This window comes from Triticum dicoccoides, chromosome 4B, assembly GCF_002162155.2.
Source record: "Triticum dicoccoides isolate Atlit2015 ecotype Zavitan chromosome 4B, WEW_v2.0, whole genome shotgun sequence".
NCBI classification, from domain to species: Eukaryota; Viridiplantae; Streptophyta; class Magnoliopsida; order Poales; family Poaceae; genus Triticum; species Triticum dicoccoides.
This window is the reverse complement of record NC_041387.1, coordinates 57,325,783-57,340,673: the sequence shown is the minus strand read 5'-3', so window position 1 is coordinate 57,340,673 and position 14,891 is coordinate 57,325,783. Positions and strand designations below refer to the sequence as shown.

General features: G+C 48.1%; 1 protein-coding gene across 1 annotated transcript; it reads left to right on the top strand.

Annotated features, from left to right (window-relative positions):
- Positions 1-14,054: 14,054 nt before the first annotated feature.
- LOC119293333 lies at positions 14,055-14,649 on the top strand. Its single transcript, XM_037571839.1, has one exon. It carries the CDS (start codon positions 14,183-14,185, stop codon positions 14,465-14,467), a length of 285 nt encoding a protein of 94 aa, XP_037427736.1. The 5' UTR covers positions 14,055-14,182; the 3' UTR covers positions 14,468-14,649.
- Positions 14,650-14,891: the final 242 nt, after the last annotated feature.

Below are 14,891 nucleotides of genomic sequence, written 5' to 3'. Positions count from 1 at the left end.
TTTCCTACTCGTTTCACCAAGATCATCTAGGAGTTCATCTAGCAACGAGTGATTAGATGCATCTACATACCTTTGTAGATCGCGCACGGAAGCATTCAAAAGAACGGTGATGATGTAGTCGTACTCGACGTGATCCAAATCACCGATGACCAGCGCCGAACGGACGGCACCTCCGCGTTCAACACACGTACGGAACAGCCACGTCTCCTCCTTCTTGATCCAGCAAGGGAGGGAGGAGAGGTTGAGGGAGATGGCACCAGCAGCAGCACGACGGCGTGGTGTTGATGGAGCTGCAGTACTCTGGCAGAGCTTCGCTAAGCACTATGGAGGTGGAGGAGGTGTTGGGGAGGGAGAAGGAGGCAACCAAAGGCCAAGGCGTTCAGGTATGAAGTCCCTCCTCTCCCCCACTATATATAGGAGGGCCAAAGGGGGGGTGGCCGGCCCTAGGAGATCCAATCTCCTAGGGGGTGCGGCGGCCAAGGGGGGTTTCCCTCCCCCCCAAGGCACCTAGGAGGTGCCTTCCCCTCCTAGGACTCTTTCCCCCATAAACCCTAGGCGCATGGGCCTATGTGGGGCTGGTTCCCTTGGCCCATTAGGCCAAGGCGCACCCCCTACAGCCCATGTGGCCCCCCGGGACAGGTGGACCCACCCGGTGGACCCCCGAGACCCTTCCGGTGGTCCCGGTACAATACCGATAACCCCGAAACTTGTCCCGATGCCCGAAACAGGACTTCCCATATATAAATCTTTACCTCCGGACCATTCCGGAACTCCTCGTGACGTCCGGGATCTCATCTGGGACTCCGAACAACATTCGGGTTACTGCATATACATATCCCTACAACCCTAGCGTAACTGAACCTTAAGTTTGTAGACCCTACGGGTTCGGGAGACAAGCAGACATGACCGAGACGACTCTCCGGTCAATAACCAACAGCGGGATCTGGATACCCATGTTGGATCCCACATGCTCCATGATGATCTCATCGGATGAACCACGATGTCGAGGATTCTATCAACCCCGTACGCTATTCCCTTTGTCTATCGATATGTTACTTGCCCGAGATTCGATCGTCGGTATCCCAATACCTCGTTCAATCTCATTACCGGCAAGTCACTTTACTCGTACCGTAAAGCATGATCCCGTGACCAGACACTTGGTCACTCTGAGCTCATTATGATGATGCATTACCGAGTGGGCCCAGTGATACCTCTCCGTCATACGGAGTGACAAATCCCAATCTTGATCCATGTCACCCAACAGACACTTTCGGAGATGCCCGTAGTCTACCTTTATAGTCACCCAGTTACGTTGTGACGTTTGGCATACCCAAAGCACTCCTACGGTATCCGGGAGTTACACGATCTCATGGTCTAAGGAAAAGATACTTGACATTGGAAAACTCTAGCAAACGAACTATATGATCTTGTGCTATGTTTAGGATTGGGTCTTGTCCATCACATCATTCTCCTAATGATGTGATCTCGTTATCAATGACATCCAGTGTCCATAGTCAGGAAACCATGACTATCTGTTGATCAACGAGCTAGTCAACTAGAGGCTCACTAGGGACATGTTGATGTCTGTTATTCACACATGTATTACGATTTCCGGATAACACAATTATAGCATGAATAAAGACAATTATCATGAACAAGGAAATATAATAATAATGCTTTTATTATTGCCTCTAGGGCATATTTCCAACACTTCCTGTGCCCTGCTACACACTGGTTGAAGTGATGGTTCAATAACCTCATCAAGTCTCCACTATCCTCCCACTCAATTCTTTCGAGAGAAACTTTTCCTCGAGAAAGGACCCGTTTCTAGAAACAATTGCTTTTGCTTCCGGATCTGAGATAGGAGGTATACCCAACCATTTTGGGTATCCTATGAAGATGTATTTATCCGTTTTGGGTTCGAGCTTATCACGATGAAACTTTTTCACATAAGCGTCGCAGCCCCAAACTTTTAAGAAACGACAACTTAGGTTTCTCCAAACCATAGTTCAAACGGTGTCGTCTCAACGGAATTACGTGGTGCCCTATTAAAGTGAGTGCGCTTGCCTCTAATGCCTAACCCATGAACGATAGTGGTAATTTGATAAGAGATATCATGGTACGCATCATATCCAATAGGGTGCAACTATGATGTTCGGACACACCATTACACTATGGTGTTCCAGGCGGTATTATTTGTGAAACAATTTCCACAATGTCTTAATTGTGTGCCAAAGCTCGTAACTCAGATACTCATCTCTATGATCATATCATAGACATTTTATCCTCTTGTCACAATGACCTTCAACTTCACTCTGAAATTACTTGAACCCTTCAATAGTTCAGACTTTTGTTTCATCAAGTAAATATACAGTATCTACTTAAATCATCTGTGAAGTAAAACATAACGATATTCACTACATGCCTCAGCACTTATTGGACTGCACACATCAAAGTGTGTTACTTCCAACAAATTGCTATCTTGTTCCGTCTTACAGAAACCGAGGCTTTTCAGTCATCTTGCCTATGTGGTATGATTTGCATATCTCAAGTGATTCAAAATCAAGTGAGTCCAAACGATCCATCTGCATGGAGTTTCTTCATGCGTATACACCAATAGACATGGTCTGCATGTCTCAAACTTTTCAAAAACGAGTGAGTCCAAAGATCCATCAACATGGAGCTTCATGATGCGTTTTACACCAATATGACTTACATGGCAGTGCCACAAGTAAGTGGTACTATCATTACTATCTTATATCCTTTTTGGCATGAAAATGTGTATCACTACGATCGAGATTCAATAAACCATTCCTTTTAGGTGCTAGACCATTGAAGGTATTATTCAAATAAATAGAATAACCATTATTCTCCTTAAATGAATAACCGTATTGCGACAGACATAATCCAATCATGTCTATGCTCAACGCAAACACCAATAACAATTATTTAGGTTTAACACCAATCATGATGGTAGAGGGAGCGTGCGATGCTTGATCACATCAACCTTGGAAACATTTCCAACACGTATCGTCAGCTCACCTTTAGCTAGTCTCCGTTTATTCGGTAGCTTTTATTTCGAGTTACTAACACTTAGTAACCGAACCGGTATCTAATACCCTGGTGCTACTAGGAGTACTAGTAAAGTACACATTAACATAATGTATATCCAATATACTTCTATCGACCTTTCCAGCCTTCTTATCTACCAAGTATCTAGGGTAATTCTGCTCCAGTGGTTGTTCCCCTTATTACAGAAGCACTCAGTCTCGGGTTAAGGTTCAACCTTGGGGTTTCTTCACTGGAGCAGCAGCTGATTTGCCGTTTCGTGAAGTATCCCTTCTTGCCCTTCTTGAAACTAGTGGTTTCACCAACCATCAACAATTGATGCTTCCTCTTGATTTCTGCTTTCGCGGTGTCAAACATCGTGAATACCTCAAGGATCATCATATCCATCCTTGATATGTTATAGTTCATCACGAAGCTCTAGCAGCTTGGTGGCACTGACTTTGGAGAAATATCACTATCTCATCTGGAAGATCAACTCCCACTTGATTCAAGTGATTGTTTCACTCAGACAATCTGAGCACAAGCTCAACGATTGAGCTTTTCTCCCTTAGTTTGCAGGCTAAGAAAATCGTCGGAGGTCTTATACCTCTTGACGTGGGCACGAGCCCAAAATCCCAATTTCAGCCCTCGAAACATCTCATATGTTCCGCGATGTTTCGAAAACGTATTTGGTGCCTCAAATCTAAACCGTTTAACTGAACTATCACGTAGTTATCAAAACATGTATGTCCGATGTTCGCAACATCCACAGACGACGTTTGGGGTTCAACACATTGAGCGGTGCATTAAGGACATAAGCTTTCTACTGTCCGCATAATCGCTACTGTCAACTTTCAACTATATTTTCTCTAGGAACATATCTAAACAGTGGAACTAAAGCGCGAGCTTACGACATAATTTGCAAAGATCTTTTGACTGTGTTCAGGATAATTAAGTTCATGTTATGAACTCCCACTTAGATAGACATCCCTCTAATCATCTAAGTGATTACATGATCCGAGTCAACTAGGCCGTGTCCGATCATCACGTGAGATGGACTAGTCATCATCGGTGAACATCTTCATGTTGATCGTATCCTCCATACGACTCATGCTCGACCTTTCGGTCTCTTGTGTTCCGAGGCCATGGTTGTACATGCTAGGCTCGTCAAGTTAACCTAAGTGTTTCGCGTGTGTAAATCTGGCTTACACCCGTTGTATGTGAACGTAAGAATCTATCACACCCGATCATCACGTGGTGCTTCGAAACGACGAACTTTCGCAACGGTGCACAGTTAGGGGGAACACTTTCTTGAAATTTTAATGAGGGATCATCTTATTTACTACCATCGTTCTAAGCAAATAAGATGTATAAACATGATAAACATCACATGCAATCAAATAGTGACATGATATGGCCAATATCATTTTGCTCCTTTTGATCTCCATCTTCGGGGCTCCATGATCATCATCATCACCGGCATGACACCATGATCTCCATCATCATGATCTCCATCATCGTGTATTCATGAAGTTGTCTCGCCAACTATTACTTCTACTACTATGGCCACCGGTTAGCAATAAAGTAAAGTAATTACATGGCGTTGTTTGATGACACGCAGGTCATACAATAAATTAAGACAACTCCTATGGCTCCTGCCGGTTGTCATACTCATCGACATGCAAGTCGTGATTCCTATTACAAGAACATGATCAATCTCATACATCACATATCATTCATCACATTCTTCTTGGCCATATCACATCACATAGCATACCCTGCAAAAACAAGTTAGACGTCCTCTAATTGTTGTTTGCATGTTTTACGTGGCTGCTATGGGTTTCTAGCAAGAACGTTTCTTACCTACGCAAAACCACAACGTGATATGCCAATTGCTATTTACCCTTCATAAGGACCCTTTTCATCGAGTCCGTTCCGACTAAAGTGGGAGAGACTGGCACCCGCTAGCCACCTTATGCACCAAGTGCATGTCAGTCGGTGGAACCTGTCTCACGTAAGTGTACGTGTAAGGTCGGTCCGGGCCGCTTCATCCCACAATACCGTCGAAACAAGATTGGACTAGTAACGGTAAGCATATTGAACAAAATCAACGCCCACAACTACTTTGTGTTCTACTCGTGCAAAGAATCTACGCAATAGACCTAGCTCATGATGCCACAACGTAGCAGAAATTCAAAATTTTCCTACGTGTCACCAAGATCTATCTATGGAGAAACCAACAACGAGGGGAGGGAGAGTGCATCTACATACCCTTGTAGATCGCTAAGCGGAAGCGTTCAAGAGAACGGGGTTGAAGGAGTCGTACTCGTCGTGATCCAAATCACCGGAGATCCTAGTGCCGAACGGACGGCACCTCCGCGTTCAACACACGTACAGCCCGGTGACGTCTCCCATGCCTTGATCCAGCAAGGAGAGAGGGAGAGGTTGAGGAAGACTCCGTCCAGCAGTAGCACAACAGCGTGGTGGTGATGGAGGAGCGTGGCAATCCTGCAGGGCTTCGCCAAGCACCGCGGGAGAGGAGGAGTACTTGGGAGAGGGGGAGGGATGCGCCAGAACTTGTGGTGCGGCTGCCCTCCCACCCCCCACATATATATAGGGGCAAGGGAGAGGGGGTCCGGCCCCCTCAGATCCAATATGAGGAGGGGGCGGCGGCCAAGGGGGGGAGGAGTGCCTCCCAAGTCAAGTGGAGGCCCTCCCCTTTAGGGTTTTCCCCTTCCCATGCGCATGGGCCTTGGGGGGGCTGGTGCCCCTTGCCCATTAAGGCTAGGGCGCCCCCCTACAGCCCATGCTACTGTATTGGACGTGGTGGAACAATTTCTGGACCTCCGGAATCCTCCGGAACCTTCTGGAAGCTTCCCGGTACATTACCGAAAAAACCCAAACTTTTTCCGGAACCCGAACAACAACTTTCCATATATAAATCTTTACCTCCGGACCATTCCGGAACTCCTCGTGACATCCAGGATCTCATCCGGGACTCCGAACAACATTCGGTAACCACATACAAACTTCCTTTATAACCCTAGCGTCATCGAACGTTAAGTGTGTAGACCCTACGGGTTCGGAAATCATGCAGACATGACCGAGACGTTCTCCGGTCAATAACCAACAGCGGGATCTGGATACCCATGTTGGCTCCCACATGTTCCACGATGATCTCATCGGATGAACCACGATGTCAATGACTCAATGGATCCCGTATACAATTCCCTTTGTCTAGCGGTATTGTACTTGCCCGAGATTCGATCGTCGGTATCCCGATACCTTGTTCAATCTCGTTACCAGCAAGTCTCTTTACTCGTTCCGTAACACATCATCCCATGATCAACCCCTTGGTCACATTGTGCACATTATGGTGATGTCCTACCGAGTGGGCCCAGAGATACCTCTCCGTTTACACGGAGTGACAAATCCCAGTCTCGATTCGTGCCAACCCAACAGACACTTTCAGAGATACCTGTAGTGCACCTTTATAGCCACCCAGTTACGTTGTGACGTTTGGTACACCCAAAGCATTCCTGCGGTATCCGGGAGTTGCACAATCTCATGGTCTAAGGAAATGATACTTGACATTAGAAAAGCTTTAGCATACGAACTACACGATTTTTGTGCTAGGCTTAGGATTGGGTCTTGTCCATCACATCATTCTCCTAATGATGTGATCCCGTTATCAACGACATCCAATGTCCATGGTCAGGAAACCGTAACCATCTATTGATCAACGAGCTAGTCAATTAGAGGCTTACTAGGGACATGGTGTTGTCTATGTACCCACACATGTATCTGAGTTTTCTATCAATACAATTATAGCATGGATAATACGATTATCATGAACAAGGAAATATAATAATAATAACCAATTTATTATTGCCTCTAGGGCATATTTCCAACATCTTGTGCCTTGTGTCTTCCGTCTTCTGTGTTTGTGCTTTCGTTTGTTGCTTTTTTTTGGTTTGTGTCAGTGAGACCTAAGTTCTGGTTCTGTCAGTGAGACCTAAGCTCGAGTCATATGGTGTGAGACATATGCTACCTTACCTTTCCAGTATCATTATCTATGTCTATCTAGCTTATGAGTTGCATGCTTATCCTGTTATCTATATGTTGCTCTCATATATCTTGCTTAGGTAGTTGGTCTCTAAAATGTAGGGGGAGCTTTGATCCTGGCATCTGTGCTGTGCAGTCCAAAGCACTTATCATAGCACACATCCAGGGGGAGCCCTTCTACATTTTAGGACGGTTGTGTTTTTGCGCTTATCCTATATCTATCATATGGTGCAAATCCCGTATTGTCATCAATCCACCAAAAAGGGGGAGATTGTAAGGGCATATTTATCCCCAAGATGTTTTGGTGATTGATGACAATGCTTGTGCGGACTAATCGTGTGCGTTTAGTTCTTTCAGAGATTCATCCATTGGCACGAGACGATTTCCTCCCCTCGGTGTTGTATTCAAGACGGTGTAGCTCCTTCATTTCGTTGTTGGTGGACTAGTTTCGTAGGTGTCACCGTACTATCTGGAGGGGATCCTCTTTGGTAAGACTTGGGTGGAATCACATGTACACATCCTTATCACACCCATCGTCTTTCCTTCCGCATCTCTGGAGCTGCCGTTTTCCCCTTGCTTTCCTTTGCTCTGCCCCAGCGGTAGTACCGCGACCACAGCGGTAGTACCGCCGAAGCTCCCCAGCGGTAGTACCGCTCTCCGAACGGTAGTACCGCTTGGGATTTTCGGCCGTAGTACCGCTGTGCGTCTGGGCTACTTTCGCCTCGATTCTCGAACAAAGTTTTTCGTGTCGGGTTTTGCGGCACTAAGGGAGGTAGTAGGAGCGGTAGTACCGCCCTAAGCGGTAGTACCGCTCTTCCCTAGCGGTAGTACCGCCCTGGGGTCAGGGTCCCGGGCAGCACGGCAGTACCGCTGGGTTGAGCGGTAGTACCGCCCGGAGCGGTAGTACCGCCCTTCCCTAGCGGTAGTACCGCTCTGTGCGGGGCTGGTGAGTGGGATAACGGTTGGTTTGTTCCCCCACTATATAAAGGGGTCTTCTTCCCCAAAGTTGACTTACCTCTTTCCCCCAAAGCTCCATTGTTGCTCCAAGCTCCATTTTCGCCCGATCTCTCTCCCTAGCCAATTAAACTTGTTGATTTGCTCGGGATTGGTTGAGAAGGCCCAGATCTACACTTCCACCAAGAGAAATTTGATTCCCCCCACTTATCCCTAGCGGATCTTGTTACTCTTGGGTGTTGAGCACCCTAGACGGTTGAGGTCACCTCGAAGCCATACTCCATTGTGGTGAAGCTTCGTGGTGTTGTTGGGAGCCTCCAAGTGTTGTGGAGATAGCCCCAATCTTGTTTGTAAAGGTCCGGTTGCCGCCTTCAAGGGCTCCAATAGTGGAATCACGGCATCTCGCATTGTGTGAGGGCGTGAGGAGATTACGGTGGCCCTGGTGGCTTCTTGGGGAGCATTGTGCCTCCACACCGCTCTAACGGAGACGTACTTCCCCTTAAAAGGAAGGAACTTCGGTAACACGTCCTCGTCTCCACTGGCTCCACTCTTGGTTATCTTGTCCCTTTACTTTTGCAAGCTTACTTAAGTTATATCCATTGCTTGCTTGTGTGCTTATTGTCTTTGCATCATATAGGTTGTCCACGTAGTTGCACATCTAGACAACCTATTTCATTGCAAGGTTTAAATTGTTAAAGAAAAGTCTAAAAATTGTTAGTTGCCTATTCACCCCCCCTCTAGTCAACCATATCGATCCTTTCACTCGTTGATCAACAGATAGTCATGGTTTCCTGACTATGGACATTGGATGTCATTGATAACGGGATCACATCATTAGGAGAATGATGTGATGGACAAGACCCAATCCTTAGCATAGCACAAGATCGTGTAGTTCGTTTGCTAGAGCTTTTCCAGTGTCAAGTATCCTTTCCTTAGACCATGAGATCATGTAACTCCCGGATACCGTAGGAGTGCTTTGGGTGTACCAAACGTCACAACGTAACTGGGTGACTATAAAGGTATGCTACGGGTATCTCCGAAAGTGTCTGTTGGGTTGACACGGATCGAGACTGGGATTTGTCACTCCGTATGACGGAGAGGTATCTCTGGGCCCACTCGGTAATGCATCATCATAATGAGCTCAAAGTGACCAAGTGTCTGGTCACGGGATCATGCATTACGGTACGAGTAAAGTGACTTGCCGGTAACGGGATTGAACGAGGTATTGGGATACCGACGATCGAATCTCGGGCAAGTAACATACTGATTGACAAAGGGAATTGTATACGGGGTTGCTTGAATCCTCGACATCGTGGTTCATCCGATGAGATCATCGAGGAGCATGTGGGAGCCAACATGGGTATCCAGATCCCGTTGTTGGTTATTGACTGGAGAGCAGTCTCGGTCATGTCTGCGTGTCTCTCGAACCCGTAGGGTCTACACACTTAAGGTTCGGTGACGCTAGGGTTGTAAAGATATTAGTATGCAGCAAACCGAAAGTTGTTCGGAGTCCCGGATGAGATCCCGTACGTCACAAGGAGTTCCGGAATGGTCCGGAGGTAAAGAATTATATATGGGAAGTCGAGTTTCGGCCATCGGGAAAGTTTTGGGGGTCACCGGTATTGTACCGGGACCACCAGAAGGGTCCCGGGTGTCCAGCGGGTGGGGCCACCCAACCCGGAGGGCCCCATGGGCTGAAGTGGGAGGGGAACCAGCCCCTAGTGGGCTGGTGCGCCCCCCCTGGGCCCTCCTCTGCGCCTAGGGTTGGGAACCCTAGGGGAGGGGGCGCCTCCACTTGCCTTGGGGGGCAAGTTTCCCCCCTTGGCCACCGCCCCCCCTAGGATATCCCATCTCCTAGGGCCGGCGCCCCCCTGGGGTCCCTATATAAAGAGGGGGGTGGGAGGGCAGCCGCACCCTGACACCTGGCGCCTCCCTTCCCCCCTTGCTACACCTCTCCCTCCCGTAGTCGCTTGGCGAAGCCCTGCCGGATCCCTGCTGCATCCACCACCACGCCGTCGTGCTGCTGGATCTTCATCAACCTTTCCTTCCCGCTTGCTGGATCAAGAAGGAGGAGACGTCACGCTGACCGTACGTGTGTTGAACGCGGAGGTGCCGTCCGTTCGGCGCTAGGATCTCCGGTGATTTGGATCACGACGAGCACGACTCCCTCAACCCCGTTCTCTTGAACGCTTCCGCTCGCGATCTACAAGGGTATGTAGATGCACTCCTCTCTCTCGTTGCTAGATGAACTCATAGATTGATCTTGGTGAACGTAGGATTTTTTTTATTTTATGCAACGTTCCCCAACAGTATGAAGGGTGCATGAGCCCAAGAGTTTTCTTCTTGACCCATTTTTTGGTATTTGGTAGAGTGTATGGAGGATGCATGAGTCCACACTAGCTTAGCACAAATACACTAGAAGCATGCATGAAGAAAGCATGCATGAAGAGGGGTGTTGAGTTGAGTATGCATGAAAAGGGAACAACTATGCCGTGACGAGAATGCAACCAAACACACCCTAAGATTCTGCAAGTGTTCCATGCAGTGACGGAACAGAAAAAATTATACCACATTAAATTCAAAAGTAGCTGAGTGCTCGTTCGTTTCCACGGAACAAAAGTACATGTTGCTCACTGACGTTATTGGCCTCCGCCGCCGATCCAACCTCGATAATTGTCTTCCTACCTTTGATGAATGTGCAATCAGCCCTTGCTCTCCATCATTGTCAGCTGAAGAGAGGGTTATCGCCCTGCGGCTCTAAGAGCATCTCCATTAGTCCCCCCCAAGAAACCTTCCCAAGACACTTTTTCACCACCAGCGAGTAAAAAAGCTCCCACTCGCACCCCTAGCCCCTTAGTTTTCGCCGGATTCGACCAAAAACGACGTCGGCGTCCCCAAGGCAAACCTAGGAAGCTGGGGGCACCTGAGGGGCTTAATCTCGCCGTTTGAAGGCGTTGGCCCGCCTGCCAGCATCTCTCTGCCATTCTTGCTCCTCCTCTCACTTTTTTTAGTAGGCATATATATGTAGTTATAAAGACATCTTGTACAGTATAGATCTAACCTCATGTTGAATGTGTCTTCTTCACTGCATGGCTATGCGGGCTGCTGCTCTGCTCCCGGGCATGCGCTAAAACAGCTCTGCTTGGCTCGGCTTAGGGCTTTGCGCTAGGCTCCGGCCTACGGCCGACCATCTCCCGCCTCTTACAGTTTCGATTTTGGGGAGGATTACGCAGGATTTTGGGAGGAATCGGTGGCTGCCAGGTGTGACGGGGACAACAGAACTTAGGGATGCTTGCTCTTCCTTTTTTTTAAGAGGAGCAGGCATACTTTTTTGTAGGTGTAGGCATACTTTTTTCAAGAGGAGCGGGGATCTCTAAGTTCTGTTGTCCAAACGGGCCATTTTTTCAAGGCTGACCCACAAGCACGTGTGCCCGACACGTAACATGCTTGGTCTAACACATGACTAAACAAGTTTGTCTAAAGAAAAACATGACTAAACGTGTTGTTCCTGGTTCGTGGCACGTGTTGTGCCATGCTCGTCCGTCGAGATGAGTCCCATGGGAGAGCATTGCATGTTTACTTTTTTAAGAAATGACTGATTTTTTACCATCTTATTGGCTCAAAAGGCCAAAAATGACCCAAAAACAACCCAAAGGGCCAAAAAGCACACGAGACAGTTGGCACACGTGTCTTCTTCGGCAGTCCGTTTATCATGTGTGAGGTGCCTAAAAAAATTATCATGTGTGAGGTGCTCGTCTGCCGAGGTGAGGCTAACGCCAGCACGACCCGCGTATAACTCCCCCCCCCCTTGTTGTCTTGAGCCAGGCCCGTTTAGGCATGTGTCATGCGCGGGCCAGACTGTTGGCCACCTTTGATTCAGCCTAGGCATGGACATTGTATAGTGGGCCTCACTAGTCGGCTTAGTTCTTTTTGCTTCTTTTAGTGGGCTGCAAAAGAAGTCATGATGTCCATTTTTTCCTCTAAAACCACGAGCTAAGAACGTTAAGAAAAACTCGACAGTTGCATGAATGCACTCTAAAGTCATGATATCAACATCCACCGATCGTATTGTGATGCTTCCATGCACTAGTAAACGAACCACGGAAGACTATCTACACTAACCTCGAAATCTTAAACCATTGAATGTGTTATGACCAGGGACACGCCTCCCATGAGGCAGGTTTGTCAAATTGTTGCTTTATCACCGAAACACTGAGGAACAAGACCATGAGGCCTTCCACTATGTAGGCCAAAATCGGTGCCAAAATCACTTTTACTTCATTTGGCACTGGTGCCCTCCATTGCCTAGCAGGTGCCATAACAAAATTTTAGGGAACCGGAGCATCTACTTGCTCCGGTGCCAAATCCATCTGCAGGGTAAATTAAGCGCGCCGGCCGTCCTTCTAACGCAAAGAGTTGGCAACGAGCTAGGAACCAGGACGCTGCTAGTAGGGTGAGATGGGCTGATATATATTAGTTTATGTACATGGGCCCTAGCTTCATTGAATGCCAAATTCTTTCACATAGTGTGGGCGGTGCTAAAACTTCTTCATCTAGCATCGACATGGGCATGGTATACTTTTGCAGAGTTTTGGCACCGCTACATAGTGGAGGGCCTGATAGGAGTGGAGGACCTTTTCCCTATGTGATGCGTAGTTGAGTAGAAGAGGATAAGATAGTTTTTTTCTTCAATCTATCCAAGCACAATCCAACACGATTACACTAAATATCACACTCGCCATCTAGTTAAACTCAAATAATAAAAGAAAGATTTGATCTATTAAACATCTACTTAAACTTACATCATGAAAGTAAATTGTACTCTATTAAACACTTGGTGTATGAAAAATGATCATAGTGGTGAATAGTTAAATGATATGTCAAGGTTACACACGACTAACAACAAAAAGATGACAATTGTGGTTGTCGGCAAGGTGTTTTGGAGCTCGAGCTCATGATTTCCTGTGTGAACAGTAAAACAGAAGGAAAAAAAACAATGCTAATAAAAAGCTTTTTAGATCATCATTTTTTTGTGAACCACCACACATAATCATTGTAGAAAATATTATTTCTAAATATTGTTTTTCGGTTTTACAGTTCAGAAGAGAGTGCTACTATACTAGCAGTAGCTTTTGCCCGCAATAGGACTTTTCCATTTAATTTGTTTGGATTAGAGGTGGGCCGCTTTGTTTATTGCCACTGGTTCGTTGATACGTCATCAACATTTGACACTTCCCATCCAACTGTGCAGCATAGATGCTAATCAACACGTACCGTCTGAAAATAGCCTCTGCCACGAGGTACATGCGTGAGCGCGACCGGCGCAATCCCCAAATCCCATCCAATATCCCACGACAACGACATGCTCCCCAAGATCGAGTCCAGTGAACGAGGCCACCACACGACCCCACCAATCGCGACCGCTTCCCCTCCGTTCACTACTTGCTTTTTTCCTTGCTTGCTGAGAGAGAGTAGTGCCTTTTCGCGAGTCCATCTCACGTGGAGAGAAAATAAAACGGCCTCTACCCCGGCTGCCTTTTACGGACCCGAACGTGAGCGAGCGGTGAAAGAGACGACGGCCACACAGAAGCAGCAAACGCACGGCAGAAACGGTCGCGCGCGGCCGCCAGTCCAGTACACACTGCACCCAGCGGTGGCCGCGTCTCCAAGTCTCGCCCGTTCATTCCCTTCGAACAGAAAAAAACTCTCGCCCGTTCACAGCTGAGCGCGTCGCCATCACGCTGCCCCTTTTACGTGGTCGTCGGGCGACGGCAACCTTAACTCCCCGGTCAAAAGCGCATGCACCATGAAGTCCGGCCGTTTCCGCCCCAACTACTTGCCCCCGCAGACCCAGCCCGGAAAGGAGGGGCCACGTTTATGTCAACTTCCCACCCGCAACCGCACCGCAGAAGCCACCCCGAAATCCACGAGGCTCCCGTTTCCCAGCTGCCTCCTCGCCCAAGCCTCTCCGCGCCCCGCCCACCTATATAACCTCCGCGGCCGTTCCTCCGTCTCTTCCGTGCCACCCGAAGCACCCGACGCAGCACGCATCCCCCATAGCCAGTGCTCCTCCTAGCTTGCTTGTTCCCCGGCGGCAGAGAAAGGCAGACAGAGGATGTCGAAGTACGTGGAGCTGCTGGACATGGGCGTGCGCATCGCGGCCAGGTTCCACTCCCACTGCCCGCAGACGGCGCGCATGTACTACAAGCCGCCGCAGTCCACCTCCACGTCGGGCGCCGCCGAGGACGCGCCGACGGATCGGAGGACCGCCGGCTTTGACGGCGGCGAGGACGTGGCTGCTGGCTTCCGGCCCTTCGCCGCCTCGGGAGCTCTCGGCGCCGGCGTCCAGCCCCGGTTCGGCTTCGACACCGCGCAGGTCCTCATCTACGAGGTCGTATGAGTCGAGGGCTTGAAATGAACAACGGCGACGAGTTCTTCGGGAGAAAGATGAGATCTCCTGGATGAGATTTTTTTTTTTTTGCGGCCAATGAGTTGATTGATTGTAGTTGTCTATAACATCATTCTTTTGTTACTTTGTAACCGTGCTGGAATTGATCAAATGCAGAATTTTCGTTCTTGATTGATTGTATTAATTTGTGCATTTGTCATATTGACAACAATCATGAATCTCGTCGTCTAGTTGATTTGTCCAAGTCTGCCACCATCGATTGACCGGCTTGGAATGCGCAGATTCTATCCGGGGATGTTGAGTTGCCCCCATTGCAACTTCCTAATGGAGAAGAACGGGAGAATACACAATTTAGTGGCGAACCTAGGAATAAAGGATTGGGGTGCTACGGTTTACATATATAACAGCATCTACA